Genomic DNA, 20,996 nt, shown 5'->3' with positions numbered 1-20,996 from the left:
TATAACAAGCAGATGTTTACAGGTCAGTATATATATATATATATATATATTATATTTCTTCTTTTTTTCTTCTTTTTTTTCATAATTCTGGACAAAATATTAATTTTTAGTTTTATAAGATGAAATAAATAAATTGTCAAATACATGTATATCATATGCTAAAATTAGCATTGGATATGTTATATTTATTGTGTACAAAGCCAAAACAAAGGTCTGAAAAACGACTGTTGTCCACCTTAGAGCTGATTTACTTTGGTTATTATTATTATTATTGTTATTATTTTATTTTTTGTTATATTATTGACCCACGACAATCACCCCGCATTTGGACATGATTACCAACTCTTGTTTTTATGTTGCATTATATTTAAAACCATAAATGATTAATTAAGAGGTCATTTCAAACCTCCAAAACATTGCACAATGTTAGTGGGAGGGATCCGATGTGGGACATACTGTTTGGATCTTGATAATTTGTTATTTCACATATTGAAAAAAAAGCATCCATGTCTCAAAATACTTACTTCAAAGGAATAGGCCTATTCGCCATTGTAACAACACTGGCCACACACAGCAACAACAACGATCTTAAGACTTATGCCGTAGAATCACAGAGGCTGTTTTAATTATGGGAATCAGTCAACTGAATTCGATTACAAAATCTCTTTTTATTTCAGAGTATATTGTAAAATGTAAGCAGTTTGAAACTTTAATTTATAAGAACAACTGATATAAATTTAATAAAATATACCAGTAGACACAATAAGTTTTCACTTCATAAATAGAAGTTTTACACAGCCAGTTGCAAACAGCCGTTAATACGTCATTACATTTAACGGCTGGCGGTTATCAGAACAGCTGTATGACAACTGTAAGTGGTGGTCCTAATCAGAGAAGGAACTTGGCAAGAAAGAAAAGATGGCAAAATTTAGAAAATGGGACTTTGGCAGTACAGGGATATCTATTCCCAGATATATTTAACATGTTCTTGGTTGTTAAGGACAACCTTAAACAAATTTAATAGTGTCAAAATTATGGATAGCAAAATTATGTGATATGTTTTAGAATTGTGTCGTGATTTCTGAAACTTACATAGCGATTCGCTATGCGATACTGAACAAAATGTTCTGTCTGGACAATTATGACTTTAACTAAACTTTTAACAACATCTAATATAAAAGTTTCATGAAATAAAATTATTGGTTGACCTTATTTTGACCCTGAACACATTTAGAAAATTCTACGTACTACTGTAAGGTGTCTGGCTTGTTTAAAGAAAAAAGGGCAGAAGTAACAGATCTCATTTGCATGTTAAATGTCGGATTTATATATTCTTGTTTTACACATTTCAGGTATCTAAATCCCCCAAAATTAGTTTTGGATTTGTAAATCCAGAAAGAAAGTTTCTGATTTAAGATTTTCTTGAAGATTTATATATATTAAATTTTGTAAATGTTTTTTTTTTTGGTGTTTTTTTTCTTTTTCTAATATGGATATAGGATTTAATTTTAGCGATATTAGGTTCAGATTTGTAGTGCATTTAGTATATATATATTATATATATATATATATATATATATATATATATATATATATATATATATATATATATGTATGGCTGAAAAGTTAATGATTTATAAATTAGTAAGGTAAATCAGAAAGTGACAAACAGCGCCCCATACCCAGCACTGTCTATGAGTTGTGTTATGGGGCAACAGTAAAAAAAAAATGAAAGGTGATAGGGAAAAAAATTGATGTGCTTGCGGGAAGAGGGGTAGGGCATGATCCCCATTCTGGTTATAATTAAGTGTTATTGTGTCTGTAATTTCAGAGCAGCAATGGGGGAGGATTTGGATGAGAAGAAGGATCTGACTGAGGAGCTGAGCAAGAGTAGAAAACAGATTGAGGAAAGTCGACAGAGACTCACCAAGCTCGGGAAGGACGGCTTTGAGCTCGTCACAAACATCCGGGTGGCCGGGGACTCAAGGGAGGCCAGTCGGAGAACAGATGAGGATGAAGCTAAACGACTCCGGTAATTAATGAAGAATGTTAGAAAGAAAAGGAATGTTTCTTTAACAACACCTCAGCACACCTTAAACTACAAGGACTGACAATTACAACTGGTTTTCAGAAACATTAGCATTTACCATAAAACATAAATCCAAACAACAAAGACATTTTATTCCTCTCTTTTAAAATTATTTAGCTTTTGTATCACTCCTATTGCATGTATGTCCTTTAAAAAAAGCTAAGCTATGTGAAAAAGAAAAGAAAATACAAAATAATGGACTGCTATTATTTTTGCAAACAGTAGACATAGCCAAACCAGCTTGTTTGGAAATTAATTTCTTTAAAAAAAAACCTGCCTAAATTTCTTTTCTGTTTTTTTTACATCAAATTCACTCCTCTTTTCTTAAATTATACCATTTAATATTATCCCCATAGACATGGAATAATAATAATACAAAGTGTACTATTCTCTATGTTGAAATTTAATATTATCCCCATAGACATGGAATAATAATACAAAGTGTACTATTCTCTATGTTGAAATTTAAGATTATCCCCATAGACATGGAATAATAATACAAAGTGTACTATTCTCTATGTTGAAATTTAAGATTATCCCCATAGACATGGAATAATACTACTAAGTGTACTATTCTCTATGTTGAAATTTAAGATTATCCCCATAGACATGGAATAATAATACAAAGTGTACTATTCTCTATGTTGAAATTTAAGATTATCCCCATAGACATGGTACTATTCTCTAATAATACTACTAAGTGTACTATTCTCTATGTTGAAATTTAAGATTATCCCCATAGACATGGAATAATAATACAAAGTGTACTATTCTCTATGTTGAAATTTAATATTATCCCCATAGACATGGAATAATAATACAAAGTGTACTATTCTCTATGTTGAAATTTAATATTATCCCCATAGACATGGAATAATAATACTAAGTGTACTATTCTCTATGTTGAAATTTAAGATTATCCCCATAGACATGGAATAATAATACTAAGTGTACTATTCTCTATGTTGAAATTTAAGATTATCCCCATAGACATGGAATACTACTACTAAGTGTACTATTCTCTATGTTGAAATTTAATATTATCCCCATAGACATGGAATAATAATACTAAGTGTACTATTCTCTATGTTGAAATTTAAGATTATCCCCATAGACATGGAATAATAATACAAAGTGTACTATTCTCTATGTTGAAATTTAAGATTATCCCCATAGACATGGAATAATACTACTAAGTGTACTATTCTCTATGTTGAAATTTAAGATTATCCCCATAGACATGGAATAATAATACTAAGTGTACTATTCTCTATGTTGAAATTTAAGATTATCCCCATAGACATGGAATAATAATACTAAGTGTACTATTCTCTATGTTGAAATTTAAGATTATCCCCATAGACATGGATACTAAGTGTACTACTAAGTGTACTATTCTCTATGTTGAAATTTAAGATTATCCCCATAGACATGGAATACTAATACTAAGTGTACTATTCTCTATGTTGAAATTTAAGATTATCCCCATAGACATGGAATAATACTACTAAGTGTACTATTCTCTATGTTGAAATTTAAGATTATCCCCATAGACATGGAATAATAATACTAAGTGTACTAAGTGTACTATTCTCTATGTTGAAATTTAAGATTATCCCCATAGACATGGAATAATAATACAAAGTGTACTATTCTCTATGTTGAAATTTAAGATTTAAGTTAAATCTTTCTTTCCTTCCTTCCATCTTTCTTTCTTCCTTTTCTGTTAACCCCAGAAATCTTTATTTTTCATGCACGAATATTCATTATTACTAATGTAATGTACTAGTGTAAATATTTATTTTTATATATATATATATATATATATATATATATATATATATATATATATATATATATATATATATATATATATACACTTATATATTTTCAGTTTATATATTATGTACAATTTCTAACCTATAACATGACTGTAAGGTAGTGATATCAAGGTGTATACTACCAAATCAAATCCCATAGACGACAATAGTAACATATGTAGATAAAACTCCTACCTGCAGCGTATCAATCGCCATAAATGCCACGGATATAAATACTACCACCCCTCACCCTTAAAGTGAATCAGAAAACACTGGGGGTCAAGCTGCTCATTTCTTAGATAACAGGTAGCGTCTACCCTACATGTGTAGTTCCGCATTAAAATCGGAGTACTTTTAACCCACTGCTGCCACACAAGTTTCTCTGACTCGAAAGGGATTTTTATAATAAGTTGTTTAGCCTTTGTGCTGCTGACAGGTTTTTTAAGGCACCCATTGTAATTACCTTGTTCCATCCAGGGCACCACATTTGGACAAAGGCAGTGGTATGTGTTTTCCTGTCTGTGGAAAAGTGCATATAAAATATCCCAGGCTGCATTAGGAAAAATGTAGTGGGTTTCCTCTGATGACTGTGAGTTAGAACTACCAAATGTTTTACATCTAATAACCGGTGACTAATTAATTAATGTGTTCCAGTGGTGTCATTAAACAAAACAAACTTTCTATTGTAATTACCATATCTTAAGACAGCTGATGGCCAGCCAGTTTTAAAAAAGCAGTAGTTAAGATATTTTTTGCAACCATTCCCTACCTTTCATATGTCCAACAAATTCTTATTACCGGGTATGCTATGTTTAAATTTAAAATTTATTATTATTTGTTTAAATATCAGTATCGTACAAACATTTTGATCATTTATTACCATTATGCATTAATCTGAAATCTCTGATTGGGAACATTGCTATAACACTAGTTATAATTTTTAAATGATGACAATGACATTTTTTTGTGGGGGATTTTTTTCTTCAGAAAAGAACGATTGGAACAAGAAACAAAATCGGGATCAGAGAAGTTTGAAGAAGTGAGTAATTGCCATGGAAGATCTTTGATACATTTTTATTTAGTTTGATAAATGTTTATTACATTTATAATGCTTAAACCAAATACCATAATATGTGTGGCTCTGGTTACATGTGAAAACAAATTAGGGTACATGTAGGTAGGTAGGCTGTTACATTAAAACAAATTAGGGTACATATAGGTAGGTTAGGCTGTTACATTAATTTTTTTTATATTATTACTAAAATCTGTCAAACTGGTGTTAGCACAGAGCAATATATAAAGTAACATTTGAAACAAATGCTGCATCCTGTCACTGTTTTGAAGATCAGTAGGTGAAAACAAATGCTGCATCCTGTCACTGTTTTGAAGATCAGTAGGTGAAAACAAATGCTGCATCCTGTCACTGTTTTGAAGATCAGTAGGTGAAAACAAATGCTGCATCCTGTCACTGTTTTGAAGATCAGTAGGTGAAAACAAATGCTGCATTGTCACTGTTTTGAAGATCAGTAGGTGAAAACAAAATGCATCCTGTCACTGTTTTGAAGATCAGTAGGTGAAAACAAATGCTGCATCCTGTCACTGTTTTGAAGATCAGTAGGTGAAAACAAATGCTGCATCCTGTCACTGTTTTGAAGATCAGCAGGTGAAAACAAATGCTGCATCCTGTCACTGTTTTGAAGATCAGCAGGTGAAAACAAATGCTGCATCCTGTCACTGTTTTGAAGATCAGCAGGTGAAAACAAATGCTGCATCCTGTCACTGTTTTGAAGATCAGTAGGTGAAAACAAATCAGGGTTGCTCAGGCAGGACTTCTAGAATGTTTATCAAATTCACTAGGCATGGGATCAGTGATTTTAAAATTTTACTAGCTACGATTAAAAATTCACTAGCCCTACTTTTCTTTAAGTTATTAAAATTTTATTAAATAATAGTAATAATCAGATATGTCACTTAAAGAGGGAGATCAGGCTATTCATATTTACAAAAAAGACTTAACTGCAACATTTTACTCTTTTTTTTCACTAGCCGTCGGGCATGGCAATATTAGTTATTTACTAGCCCAACATTGAATATCACTAGCCATGGGAGTAGGGCTACCATAATATAGCAGCCCTGGCTCAGGTAACAGGAACCACACATATGTTTTTATTTGGCCTTAGAATGCTTGTTCACCACTATTGTTAAAAACAAAATAAAATAGTTCAGTATCCATGTAACTATTTGTTTGGTCATGAATTGCTGTACAAGTCACGGATATTTTTATGCAGTTTTAAAACATACATATAATGTCTTTGTCACCAGAATATTGCCAGTCAAAGTTAAAAAAAAAAATTTCAAGTATTTATAGACAGCTGAAATGGAAAGCATTTTTCCATTTGTGTTAATATTCCTTGTATTGTATATTTTTTAATTGTGTAAATCAGATATTGTGTATCCAACCTGATATTATTATGGGTGTGACGTAACTCAATAGTAAAGCACTGACTTGAGACATGGTCGGTCTAGGATTGGTCTATTTCTCATTCAAAGGCAGTGTACCAAAATAGGTATATAAAAGGCCATGGTATGTGCTATTCTGTCTGTGGGATGAGGCATATAAAAGATCCCTTGCTACTAATGGAAACATGTAGCTGGTTTCTTCTCTAAGACTATATGTAAAATATACCAAATGTTTGACATCCAGTAGCTGATGATTAATAAATCAATGTGCTCTAGTAATGTTGTTAAACGAAACAAACTTTTTAACTTTCATGTTATTATAATTCCATTTTATAATTACTGTTTTGTAATAGACATCTGGATTGGTTAAAATGCTATCATTTGATCTAAAAACCCAATGTTCATTCTTCCATAAACATGAAAACTGCACTTTTTTTCGGTAAACAAATAAAAACAAAATTTTATTACTGGAACTACGTTTTATCAATTACGTCAACAACAGAATCCCCGAGGATTCCATCATTTTTATTTTTATCCCAATATCGTCTGCACTGTGAGTGACAGTGACAAACTGACAGACGACAATCACAATGTCGGATAACAGACACAAACGTTTTGGTGGAGACTTTACATTAAGACACCGCAATTCAGGCTTTAAACGACTCCGGTTTTGAACTGAGACACATAATGTATATGACAGGTCACAAAAACGAAGCTTCTATTAGAAGTTATAGCAGAGAATGCCCAACAAATCAAAAGAGAGACATGAGTGCAGCTCTGTTACATTTGACAAAAACACCAAATCGACAATTTAAACACGCGAAAACACATTCATGCACAATTACACGACCTGTCCTTTCCGAGAATAATATCACACAATCACAAACTTCCTCTGAAATCCACACACACAGTAACACAGAAACCACTTTATCCCTTTCAAGTCAGTCTTCACATTCACTTTTCAACTTTTGACAACTGCAATTTTAATACAGTAATTGATAAATCTTCTAAATAATTTGACACTCTCCCTTATGTTAATTAGTTCAAAATTCATACTCTAACCGCTTTACAACAAATTTTCCATCTAAGTATATAGATCGTTCAATTCTTACTTAATTATCGTTTGATATTTTTGAAAAAACTGTTTGCGTTTGACAGTTGATTTTTTAAATTTTGTAACTTTTTATTCACATTTGATTCAGAAAATTAACATTTATAAAACCTTATGTAAATCATTATAATGAATCAGAGATTTGACGGAAAAAAGCTAATGTAACTTTCTAAGGGAATTCTCTTATTTGTGTATTGATACAGTTGTAAATCATTGTGGAATAGAGTTTGATTGGGTTTTTTAATATAGTTTTGTATAACGGCAATATTAATGCATTTGCTACGCCATTCATGTACAGCGGTTTTGGTGTTTATTATCGCATGAACGTCAAAAATATAACTTTCAATTCTTAAATAGTTTTGTAGCCTAATATTATTTATTTGCCAAATACTACTGGCAAAATACTGTTGCAATTCAGTTTTGTGAATTAATACAGTAACTGTAAATAGATAGATATAGTTACAATATATGTCAACATTAAAGGCATTCAGTCACAGATTTAGTGGGCTTTATTTTTCAAAATTTTGTTTATAAATGGAAATTACATTCATTTGGAATACTGAACCTTGTTATTGCTTCATCCAAAACATTTTATTGAACCACGATTGAGAGAATCCCATGACAACCAGAGAGCAAAACTTGAGTTGTGATAACACTATATATATGACAGTCGTATAACGTACCCTTGAGTTTTATACAAACAACTGCCATGTATAGAGACTTGGCAAATGAGGGCCTGCTATATACATGGTAAATAATTTTTAAAATATTATTTCACAACAAAATAATGGTGAATACACTAAAATAAATTTAGTTTTTTTTTATTATGATTTTTAGTTTTTTACTTTAATTTTTTTAATGATTTTTTTTTGTTCGCAAGGGAGTCTAGACTGAGGCGAGCAAAGTTTACAGGGGGGTGTCAAGGCACGCTCCACCAAAAAAGTATTTTAAAAAACCCAAATTAGGCGTATACACAGCCATCGTATATATATATATAGCCACTTTTTATATAAACACTGTCAAGTTCACAGCATTGTTAAAAAAATGTACCAATTCCTATCCTAAGCCAACTGTAATTACCCATGGGGTTATGGTATATTTGGCATAATAATGAATTTGACATGGTGGAAAATAAAGATGTTTGATCCCCAGTGTTTAGATTTTTCATGTACAACTAACAATAAATTTACCTGTACATGCAAAGGTGTAACTAGTTGGGATTATCGCCATTTAAAATGCTTCTGTTACTAAAATAAATTAATGTATACAGTAATTATTATTCACTATATGTTTTTATTTTCATTGTTTTTGTTTCAATTTACCCTGCGTCGCAGAGGACAGTTTTCGTTACACAAGTTTGGTAATCGTTTTGACACTGCATTTATTCAGGGGGTGCCCGCCACATGACTCAAAGAGTAATACATCGCACTTCAGATGGACTCTGCTCTCCAAATAGCTGTTAATTTAACCTGAATTATGGGCCATCAACATAATTCAATTATTTTTTGTTAGAAAATTTCAATAATAAGTGGAATATGGTGGTTATGTAGATGGTTAAATAAATACTTTTAGTGACAAATTAGATGTATATATTTTCAGATAATGATTTGTTGGGTCATTAATTAGGTCAGCCATCTGTGACTGAATGCCTTTAATTTCCTTTACTTCTATTTACAGATAACGAAGAAATGGGAGTCTGCATTGCAGAAGGAAGTTCCACAGTCATTGCATGATGTATGAATTCATTTTATCCTTGTATTTACAGTTTTTTGTTTTTTTTAAAATTACATTTACTTTCATATTGATTTTTGAAAAAAGACAAAACTCCCCAACTAAATAGACCTGCTGTTAATGTGGACATTTTATATAAAGTTGAGTTGTTTTGGGTTGAGTGTTGTTTTTGTTGGGGTTTTTTTTTTATGGAGTTACCTCCCTGGCATTGATGTATTTTACTGACATTAATACATGTCTTTACTAACTTACTTGGATACCATACTAAATAAATATTGTATTAATTGTTTGACACTATTAAAAACAGATTATCAAGACAAATATGGACAAGGAAGTATATCCAAGTATATGCTTGCAGAAATTAATATGTCATTTCATTGATGTGAAGCTTTTCTGAAAATTATTTTGATTTATAACTACAGCATGTTAAAGTTATGTGAATGATTGTAGTGGCTGTATTACAAATGACCATTGAGCCAGTATTCCTTTCCTTTAATCTACTGAATTCTGTTTGTTATATTGACAGATGCTGAAGCACCAGAAAACATCATGTGACACAATGATTGAGGAGAAAAACAAGCTCATAAATGACTTCCAGCAGGTAGGACTTTTAACACATATATTGTGTTGTCATAGTACCGGTACTTGCTTTTAAAACATATATTGTGTTGTCATAGTACCGGTACGTGCTTTTAAAACATATATTGTGTTGTCATAGTACCGGTACTTGCTTTTAACACATATATCGTGTTGTCATAGTACCGGTACTTGCTTTTAAAACATATATGATGTTGTCATAGTACCGGTACTTGCTTTTAAAACATATATTGTGTTGTCATAGTACCGGTACTTGCTTTTAAAACATATATCGTGTTGTCATAGTACCGGTACTTGCTTTTGTTTCACACAATTTGGAGATCATCTGTTACTTTTCTTTTTCTTTTGAGAGGAGACATCGTATAAGTGATCCTGATTTTGATGTAACATAACATACCATGTATAACATGAAGCCCCATTTTAAGATCTTGTTCATTGGACATAGATCACATGACAGAAACTCTTATTTTTGTATAGTGGAGTTGTACTAACATACATGTAGTATTCCTTCACTGCTAAATCCACAGTTTGAAAATTGGTGCATAACGCATTTCGGAAATGACGTCTTCACATGTTGTTGGATAAACACCATGTCGTTGGTCACATCTCACATAAAATATACTTTTAAGTGGGTATGGCCATCTTTACAAACAATTGCTATAACCCTACCCATCACTGTATTATTATAACCTGGTTGAAAGACCTAAGTAGAAATGATGTTACATTGCCAGTATTTATCAGATGTCCGGAGTAAAGCAGTAAAATATAGTAATTATTGTAAGATTGCTATTGACTGATTTTCTCTTTGTTTGTTGATGTCAGGAATTGAAAACTAAAGATGACATGTACGTTAAAGATCTGAAGAAGATGGCCGAAGACATTGACCTGATGATTGAGAGAATGGAGGAACAAGTGAAGAATCTGAATAAAGCTTACAGAGAAGAGTTACAGGAAATAGAGGTCAGTTTGTTGTAGTGTCAGGTTCCAACCAGTTTATATCTGAGATATAGTGGGTCAAGTGTCTCCGTGGACTTGTTCCAACCAGTTTGTATCTGAGATATAGTGTCTCGATGATTCAAGTGTCTCGGTGGACTTGTTCAAACCAGTTTATATCTGAGATATAGTGTGTCGATGAGTTAAGTGTCTCCGTGGACTTGTTCCAACCACTTGTGATGATAGTACTGAAGAAAATACTGCTCAGTACATATCTGTGCAAAACATCATTATTGAAAGAAAATACTGCTCAGTACATATCTGTGCAAAACATCATTATTGAAAGAAAATACTTCATAATCAATAAATTGTGACATATTCATGTGTGTTTACTGGATATATATATTATTTTAAATGACAGACAGCTGTTTGTTTTCAGAGAGCATTTGTGTCTGAGCGGAACGAGTTGCTGGATGATAAGAAGACGACGTGGGAGGATCAGATGATGAAGCGTCGTAACAAGGAGGAGGAGTACATGTTGGCGCGTGAGGCCTCCGTCGAGGAGTACGAGCAGCAGCTACAACACCTGCGTGTCCATGATGCCGAGGAGTACAACATCGTCAAAATCAGACTGGAAACTGATGTACAGGTAAACTAGTCTATCCTTCAGATAAGACTGGAAACTGATGTTTAGGTAAACTAGTCTGATGTTCAGTGATGTTCAGTGATGTTCAGATAAGACTGGAAACTGATGTACAGGTAAACTAGTCTTTTGTTCAGATAAGACTGGAAACTGATGTACAGGTAAAGTAGTCTTTTGTTCAGATAAGACTGGAAACTGATGTACAGGTAAACAAGTGTTGTTGAGATAAGACTGGAAACTGATGTACAGGTAAACTAGTCTGTCCTTCAGATAAGACTGGAAACTGATGTACAGGTAAACTAGTCTTTTGTTCAGATAAGACTGGAAACTGATGTACAGGTAAACTAGTCTGTTCTTCAGATAAGACTGGAAACTGATGTACAGGTAAACTAGTCTGTTGTTCAGATAAGATTGGAAACTGATGTACAGGTAAAGTAGTCTGATGTTCAGATAAGACTGGAAACTATGTACAGGTAAACTAGTCTGTTGTTGAGATAAGACTGGAAACTGATGTACAGGTAAACTAGTCTGTCCTTCAGATAAGACTGGAAACTGATGTACAGGTAAACAAGTGTTGTTGAGATAAGACTGGAAACTGATGTACAGGTAAAAAAAACACCCACGTCTGTCTGTTAAAGAGGTAAACAAGGCCACATTTATAAATATTTACATTGTTTGCATGATTGCCAATCATGTTTTGGTTAATCAACTTTGTCAAGTATTGCTTGTTTCAACCAGTTGACTAATTATGACCATGTCTGTCAAAAAGTAAAAATTTGTTTTGTTTAACGATACCACTAGAAAAAAATTGTCATATCTATCATCAGCTATTGGATGTCAGTTGTAAAAAAAGATTACATATGCTGCATGATGTTATTCATTGAAAACATTCAAAATGATGTCATGTGAATTTAAGTGTTGCATATGTTCACACACCGGTTGGATGGAAATGTTATCAACTTGAAAGTATTTGATTTATTACTCAAGTGGGCACTCATAACTAGGGAAATAAAAATCATAATTTCTCACTGAGAAATAATCATGCATTGGTATAACGTACAATATTACTGGAAACTTTAGTGCTTACACGCAAAGGCTAATAATGCTAACACATGGGCACATATAAAACAATAATAGAATATTCCACTGGTACATGGAAATATGCTTAGGAGTTTGGTCCCTTTCATGATTTTAAATTGTTCTTTTAATATCATTGTGACATCAAATTTAAATGATGATTGGTCCCTACTGCAATTCATCTTGAGATGTAGCTCAGTGGTAAGTGCGCTTGATTGATTTCTGGGATCGATCCCTGCTGGTGGGTCCATCTGGGCTAGTCTCATACCAGTGCACCATGACTGGTATAAAATGTTAACGGCTATCCTGCTTGTGGAAAGTGCATATAAAAGATCCCTTGCTATTAGGAAAAATGTAGCAGGTTTCCTCTGATGCAAATAACAGATATGACCAAATGTTTGTATTGGATTAATTAATCAATGTGTTAGTGGTGTCGTTAAACAAAACAAACTTTTAACATATTTAAATAACCAATTTCGTGTGTGCTGAGCATTAAGTAGTTTGTTAACAATATGCAATTTTAAGTGGAGTCAGACTACATGATATCATGTGATGCATATGGCCTCAAAATAAAAGGTTGTTTAGTGAGAAAAATAGCTTGTCACACATATATGTTTTTTATGCAAATAACTGAAACTGTATTGGTTTAATACTAAATGGTTCTGTGCAATTAATATTTAAATAACCAATTTATTCTCAATATGCAATTAAGTGGAACTACCTTACATATGGAAAATAAAAGGTTTTTAGTGAGAAAAATATCCCTACTTAAATTTCTTATTAAATTGTTCACAAAATTAGCTTGTTTGAAAATTACCCAAAATTATTACGTACCACTGTTGCCACAAGGAAAATTTGATGTATGAATACCAAGCCTTGTTTCAGCTAAACCATTTGCACTGCTGGTGACAAACCAATTGTAATTTTAAAAAATAACTCCTTGGCTATACACTAAGCTCAAGAATTTACTTCATATTACAAATAATTAGCCGTCAAACATGGATCTGTGCAAAACCAACAAGCAAACTATTTTAATGACCAGGTACACAAGGGAGCTAACTGTATAAAGCTGCCACAATTGGGTAGAAAATATGAGGTGTGACACTGTTACTGTGTATGGATGGCTGCATATATATGTTGTTGTTGTTGTAGATTCTAGAACAGCAACTGCAGCAGATGCGAGCAACATACCAGCTGAACCAAGAGAAACTGGAGTATAACTTCCAGGTGCTCAAGAAACGCGATGATGAGAACACCATCACCAAGTCACAGCAGAAACGAAAAATAACCAGGTTATACAGAACAGGGACATTTTGTAATGTGTCTAACATACTGACATAGTATGCTCTGAAAAGTATTGTTTTGGTTCTGAAATAAAAAGCGACAATCACCAAGTGTAAAGCTGAAACAAACCATTACTACGTAGTAATAAACACCAAGATTCTCTGATGTTTCAAGTATTCAGTCTCTAGTCTTTAAACTATTATTTGGGTTGCGGAATTTTAAATAAAAAGATAACATGACAACATGCTCAAATTCATATTTTTTAGAAAAAAGCTTTTTTAACATTTATGATGGGTTTTTTCAAATTTGAGAAGAAAAAAGTAATTTAATTTATTTTTCAAATTATGTAGTTTTGCATCACTCCTATTACATGTATGTGTAAAAAAAAAACTTTTTAAAAAATAGGAAAAAACAAAGCAAAACAGTGGACTACTGTCATTTTTGCTAAGAATGAACATAACTTGTCTGTATGTGAGAAAAAAAACCTTCGTTGTCAAAAGTTTATATATATATTTTTGTTTATGACTTTTATGAATGTCGCAAATTCTGGATTTGAAACTTATCTATTTATTAGGAATGCTATTAACTCTGCATTGCATTGCAAAATAAGTCATTTAGTAATAAGTTGAAAATATTTACTTGTTTCTTTTTTCAGACTTCAAGATGTTTTAAATAATCTCCGAATTAAGCTAGCCAAGCAAGAAAAACAATACAGGTGAACAATGATATAAGTTTGTCAGTTATTACTATGTTTCTCAAAGATCTCTCAAACCCAGTTTGATCAATGCACTGTTTGCATAGAATGGATAAGATATTCTAAATATTCCACATATACATGTATGTGTCCAGCAGTGCATGATATCAGTGGTAAACATTATATCTGAGATATAGTGGGTCGATGAGTCAAGTGTCTCCGTGGACTTGTTCCAACCAGTTTATATCTGAGATATAGTGTGTCAATGAGTCAAGTGTTCCAACCAGTTTATATCTGAGATATAGTGTGTCGATGAGTCAAGTGTCTCGGTGGACTTGTTCCAACCAGTTTATATCTGAGATATAGTGGGACGATGAGTCAAGTGTCTCCGTGGAGTGTTCCAACCAGTTTATATCTGAGATATAGTGTGTCGGTGAGTCAAGTGTCTCCATGGACTTGTTCCAACCAGTTTATATCTGAGATATAGTGGGACGATGAGTCAAGTGTCTCAGTGGACTTGTTTCAACCAGTTTATATCTGAGATATAGTGTGTCATTGAGTCAAGTGTCTCGGTGGACTTGTTCCAACCAGTTTATATCTGAGATATAGTGGGACGATGAGTCAAGTGTCTCGGTGGACTTGTTCCAACCATTTTATATCTGAGATATAGTGGGTCAATGAGTCAAGTGTCTCGGTGGACTTGTTCCAACCAGTTTATATCTGAGATATAGTGGGTCGATGAGTCAAGTGTCTCGGTGGACTTGTTCCAACCAGTTTATATCTGAGATATAGTGGGACGATGAGTCAAGTGTCTCGGTGGACTTGTTCCAACCAGTTTATATCTGAGATATAGTGGGTCAATGAGTCAAGTGTCTCCGTGGACTTGTTTCAACCAGTTTATATCTGAGATATAGTGTGTCGATGAGTCAAGTGTCTCCGTGGACTTGTTCCAACCAGTTTATATCTGAGATATAGTGTGTCGATGAGTCAAGTGTCTCCGTGGACTTGTTCCAACCAGTTTATATCTGAGATATAGTGGGTCGATGAGTCAAGTGTCTCGGTGGACTTGTTCCAACCAGTTTATATCTGAGATATAGTGGGACGATGAGCCAAGTGTCTCGGTGGACTTGTTCCAACCAGTTTATATCTGAGATATAGTGGGTCGATGAGTCAAGTGTCTCGGTGGACTTGTTCCAACCAGTTTATATCTGAGATATAGTGGGACGATGAGTCAAGTGTCTCGGTGGACTTGTTCCAACCAGTTTATATCTGAGATATAGTGGGTCGATGAGTCAAGTGTCTCGGTGGACTTGTTCCAACCAGTTTATATCTGAGATATAGTGGGACGATGAGTCAAGTGTCTTGGTGGACTTGTTCCAACCAGTTTATATCTGAGATATAGTGTCTCGATGATTCAAGTGTCTCGGTGGACTTGTTCCAACCAGTTTATATCTGAGATATAGTGTGTCGATGAGTCAAGTGTCTCCGTGGACTTGTTCCAACCAGTTTATATCTGAGATATAGTGGGTCGATGAGTCAAGTGTCTCCGTGGACTTGTTCCAACCAGATCTGAGATATAGTGGGTCGATGAGTCAAGTGTTGTTCCAACCAGTTTATATCTGAGATATAGTGTGTCGATGAGTCAAGTGTCTCCGTGGACTTGTTCCAACCAGTTTATATCTGAGATATAGTGGGTCAATGAGTCAAGTGTCTCCAGGGACTTGTTCCAACCAGTTTATATCTGAGATATAGTGTGTCGATGAGTCAAGTGTCTCGGTGGACTTGTTCCAACCAGTTTATATCTGAGATATAGTGTGTCGATGAGTCAAGTGTCTCGGTGGACTTGTTCCAACCAGTTTATATCTGAGATATAGTGGGTAGATGAGTCAAGTGTTCCAACCAGTTTATATCTGAGATATAGTGTGTCGATGAGTCAAGTGTCTCGGTGGACTTGTTCCAACCAGTTTATATCTGAGATATAGTGTGTCGATGAGTCAAGTGTCTCCGTGGACTTGTTCCAACCAGTTTATATCTGAGATATAGTGTGTCAATGAGTCAAGTGTCTCGGTGGACTTGTTCCAACCAGTTTATATCTGAGATATAGTGGGACGATGAGTCAAGTGTTCCAACCAGTTTATATCTGAGATATAGTGTGTCGGTGAGTCAAGTGTCTCCATGGACTTGTTCCAACCAGTTTATATCTGAGATATAGTGGGACGATGAGTCAAGTGTCTCGGTGGACTTGTTTCAACCAGTTTATATCTGAGATATAGTGTGTCATTGAGTCAAGTGTCTCGGTGGACTTGTTCCAACCAGTTTATATCTGAGATATAGTGGGACGATGAGTCAAGTGTCTCGGTGGACTTGTTCCAACCATTTTATATCTGAGATATAGTGGGTCAATGAGTCAAGTGTCTCGGTGGACTTGTTCCAACCAGTTTATATCTGAGATATAGTGGGTCAATGAGTCAAGTGTCTCGGTGGACTTGTTCCAACCAGTTTATATCTGAGATATAGTGGGACGATGAGTCAAGTGTCTCCGTGGACTTGTTTCAACCAGTTTATATCTGAGATATAGTGTGTCATTGAGTCAAGTGTCTCGGTGGACTTGTTCCAACCAGTTTATATCTGAGATATAGTGGGACGATGAGTCAAGTGTCTCCGTGGACTTGTTCCAACCAGTTTATATCTGAGATATAGTGGGTCAAGTGTCTCGGTGGACTTGTTCCAACCAGTTTGTGTCTGAGATATAGTGTGTCGTTGAGTCAAGTGTTCCAACCAGTTTATATCTGAGATATAGTGGGTCAATGAGTCAAGTGTCTCCGTGGACTTGTTCCAACCAGTTTATATCTAAGATATAGTGGGACGATGAGTCAAGTGTCTCGGTGGACTTGTTCCAACCAGTTTATATCTGAGATATAGTGTGTCGTTGAGTCAAGTGTCTCCGTGGACTTGTTCCAACCAGTTTGTGTCTGAGATATAGTGGGACGATGAGTCAAGTGTTCCAACCAGTTTATATCTGAGATATAGTGGGTCGATGAGTCAAGTGTCTCCGTGGACTTGTTCCAACCAGTTTATATCTGAGATATAGTGTGTCGATGAGTCAAGTGTCTCCGTGGACTTGTTCCAACCAGTTTATATCTGAGATATAGTGGGTTGATGAGTCCAGTGTTCCAACCAGTTTATATCTGAGATATAGTGTGTCGGTGAGTCAAGTGTCTCCGTGGACTTGTTCCAACCAGTTTATATCTGAGATATAGTGTGTCGATGAGTCAAGTGTCTCCGTGGACTTGTTCCAACCAGTTTATATCTGAGATATAGTGGGTCAATGAGTCAAGTGTCTCTGTGGACTTGTTCCAACCAGTTTATATCTAAGATATAGTGGGTAGATGAGTCAAGTGTTCCAACCAGTGTTCCATAACTTGTCTATCAGAAGTGCTGATGTTCTCTTCTAGTTGTAGGTAAAACTAATATTAAACAAATATCCTTAGTGAAACAGGTTTCTTGTCACATTTTGTAGATTAAAGTGTGGTATTTTCCCATTCATATTAAAATGCTCACTGATTATGTAGTTTATTGAGGTGTCTTTTAAATAAACATTAATCTTTTCAGTTTAAAGAATGACCGTGCAATGAGCTATCTTTTATAAAAAGTAGTTGTGTGTTTTTTAATTGAATTGTTGTTGTTTAAAAAAAACCTTAAGTGTTTGTTGTGCTCATTTTTCATATTTTGCTTGAATTTTCTAATTTGCAGAGATGAAAATACTCAACTGACAGAAGACTACAAACGTATAACAGAACAGTTCCATGATCTTCAGAGGAAATCAAAGTTTGTTGTTTTTGTTTTTTTCCTGACATACATGTACATGTAATTGGTGAAGAAAAAAATTGATTGATCTGATATTCAGAACATTAAAGTTTTGCAGTGCTCAAACAGGAAATATTTTAATATTTCCTTGGAAATTAATGAAATGTGGTTAATGTAAGGAAACCTAGCCAGAGACTGAATGTTGTAGACACTTTGTATGAACATTATCAAGTCTAATTTTGCAGTGGACAAGGTGAACCCTGCTTTGATAGTTTTGGTAGATATGGAGAACAAATCCTTTATATTCAGTTGGATTTTTTTGTTGTTGAAAACACAACCTTGGATTTGAACCACACATTGAATTGTATAGATTTTGATATAGTAAAGACAAGACAAAGATACATGGATAGCTAGTGATGAATATGAATAGCCACTGGTGAATATGAATAGCCACTGATGAATACATATATCAGAAATATATGAGAAATACTAATTGTGCAGTGCGTGTGTATTGTGCTACAGTCTAGATTGGATATCTGTGGTCTGAGTCTGTATCACTCATAGTATTTTAGCCTGGGCACTGTTGGGGGGGAATTAATTGTGCAGTGCGTGTGTATTGTGCTACAGTCTAGAATGGATATCTGTGGTCTGAGTCTGTATCACTCATAGTATTTAAGCCTGGGCACTGTTGGGGGGGGAATTAATTGTGCAGTGCGTGTGTATTGTGCTACAGTCTAGATTGGATATCTGTGGTCTGAGTCTGTATCACTCATAGTAAGCCTGGGCACTGTTGGGGGGGGGGAATTAATTGTGCAGTGTGTGTGTATTGTGCTACAGTCTAGATTGGATATCTGTGGTCTGAGTCTGTATCACTCATAGTAAGCCTGGGCACTGTTGGGGGGGGGGGAATTAATTGTGCAGTGTGTGTGTATTGTGCTACAGTCTAGATTGGATATCTGTGGTCTGAGTCTGTATCACTCATAGTAAGCCTGGGCACTGTTGGGGGGGAAATAATTGTGCAGTGCGTGTGTATTGTGCTACAGTCTAGATTGGATATCTGTGGTCTGAGTCTGTATCACTCATAGTAAGCCTGGCCACTGTTGGGGGGGGAATTAATTGTGCAGTGCGTGTGTATTGTGCTACAGTCTAGATTGGATATCTGTGGTGTGAGTCTGTATCACTCATAGTAAGCCTGGGCACTGTTGGGGGGGAATTAATTGTGCAGTGCGTGTGTATTGTGCTACAGTCTAGATTGGATATCTGTGGTCTGAGTCTGTATCACTCATAGTAAGCCTGGGCACTGTTGGGGGGGGGGGGGGGGGGAATTAATTGTGCAGTGCGTGTGTATTGTGCTACAGTCTAGATTGGATATCTGTGGTCGAGTCTGTATCACTCATAGTAAGCCTGGCCACTGTTGGGGGGGAATTAATTGTGCAGTGCATGTGTATTGTGCTACAGTCTAGATTGGATATCTGTGGTGTGAGTCTGTATCACTCATGATAAGCCTGGCCACTGTTGGGGGGGAATTAATTGTGCAGTGTGTGTGTATTGTGCTACAGTCTAGATTGGATATCTGTGGTGTGAGTCTGTATCACTCATGATAAGCCTGGCCACTGTTGGGGGGGAATTAATTGTGCAGTGCGTGTGTATTGTGCTACAGTCTAGATTGGATATCTGTGGTGTGAGTCTGTATCACTCATAGTAAGACTGGGCACTGTTGGGGGGGAATTAATTGTGCAGTGCGTGTGTATTGTGCTACAGTCTAGATTGGATATCTGTGGTGTGAGTCTGTATCACTCATAGTAAGCCTGGGCACTGTTGGGGGGGAATTAATTGTGCAGTGCATGTGTATTGTGCTACAGTCTAGATTGAATATCTGTGGTGTGAGTCTGTATCACTCATAGTAAGCCTGGTCACTGTTGGGGGGGAATTAATTGTGCAGTGCGTGTGTATTGTGCTACAGTCTAGATTGGATATCTGTGGTGTGAGTCTGTATCACTCATAGTAAGCCTGGGCACTGTTGGGGGGGAATTAATTGTGCAGTGCGTGTGTATTGTGCTACAGTCTAGATTGGATATCTGTGGTGTGAGTCTGTATCACTCATAGTAAGCCTGGCCACTGTTGGGGGGGAATTAATTGCATTTGTGTTTGTTTGGGTGGGATGTAGCCCAGTGGTAAAGTGCTTGCTTGGTGTGCTGTTGGATTGGGATTGATCCCCATTGGTCTATGTCTTGTTCCAGCCAGTGCACCACTACTGATATATCTAAGGCCGTGGTCATTGCTATCCTGTCTGTGGGATGGTGCATATAAAAGATCCCTTGCTGCATTAGGAAAAATGTAGCGGGTTTCCTCTGATGACTACGACTCAGAGTTACCAAATATTTGACATCCAATAGCTGATGATTAATTAATCAATATGCTCTAGTGGTGTCGTTAAACAAAACAAACTTTAACTTGTTTTCACTTTTAAAAAAATTGTATTTTTTACTTTGGTGACATACATATAGTGGTTATGCTATGAGCCTTAAGACTGGTGGGTTCTGGCTTCACATCCCAGTACCAGCTCCAACCCAGATTCAGGTGTAAGACCACTACACTGACATCTTACTCAATAAGTATTAACTACTAACCATTGACCTCTGCCCAGGGCACACACCTCAGATAGCTGAGGTGTGTGCCCTGGACAGACAACCCCAATAGCTGAGGTATGTGCCCAGGACAGACAGTCCAGGTAGCTGAGGTGTGTGTTC

At 35.2% G+C, this 20,996-nt stretch overlaps 1 protein-coding gene across 1 annotated transcript in view; it reads left to right on the top strand.

Annotated features, from left to right (window-relative positions):
- The window catches only part of LOC121377023 (dynein regulatory complex protein 1-like), a 42,160-nt gene that overhangs the window by 1,826 nt on the left and 19,338 nt on the right, over positions 1 to 20,996 (top strand). The window contains exons 2-10 of the mRNA XM_041504858.1: positions 1,832 to 2,032; positions 4,897 to 4,948; positions 9,158 to 9,214; positions 9,738 to 9,812; positions 10,631 to 10,768; positions 11,181 to 11,390; positions 13,614 to 13,753; positions 14,401 to 14,460; positions 18,193 to 18,267. Coding sequence (XP_041360792.1) covers positions 1,832 to 2,032; positions 4,897 to 4,948; positions 9,158 to 9,214; positions 9,738 to 9,812; positions 10,631 to 10,768; positions 11,181 to 11,390; positions 13,614 to 13,753; positions 14,401 to 14,460; positions 18,193 to 18,267 — 1,008 coding nt within the window. The remainder of the gene's footprint in view (positions 1 to 1,831; positions 2,033 to 4,896; positions 4,949 to 9,157; positions 9,215 to 9,737; positions 9,813 to 10,630; positions 10,769 to 11,180; positions 11,391 to 13,613; positions 13,754 to 14,400; positions 14,461 to 18,192; positions 18,268 to 20,996) is intronic.

Source organism: Gigantopelta aegis, chromosome 7 (genome assembly GCF_016097555.1).
Source record: "Gigantopelta aegis isolate Gae_Host chromosome 7, Gae_host_genome, whole genome shotgun sequence".
Classification (NCBI taxonomy): domain Eukaryota; kingdom Metazoa; phylum Mollusca; class Gastropoda; order Neomphalida; family Peltospiridae; genus Gigantopelta; species Gigantopelta aegis.
The sequence above is the reverse complement of the archived record's forward strand: the minus strand, read 5'-3'. Positions and strand labels throughout refer to the sequence as shown.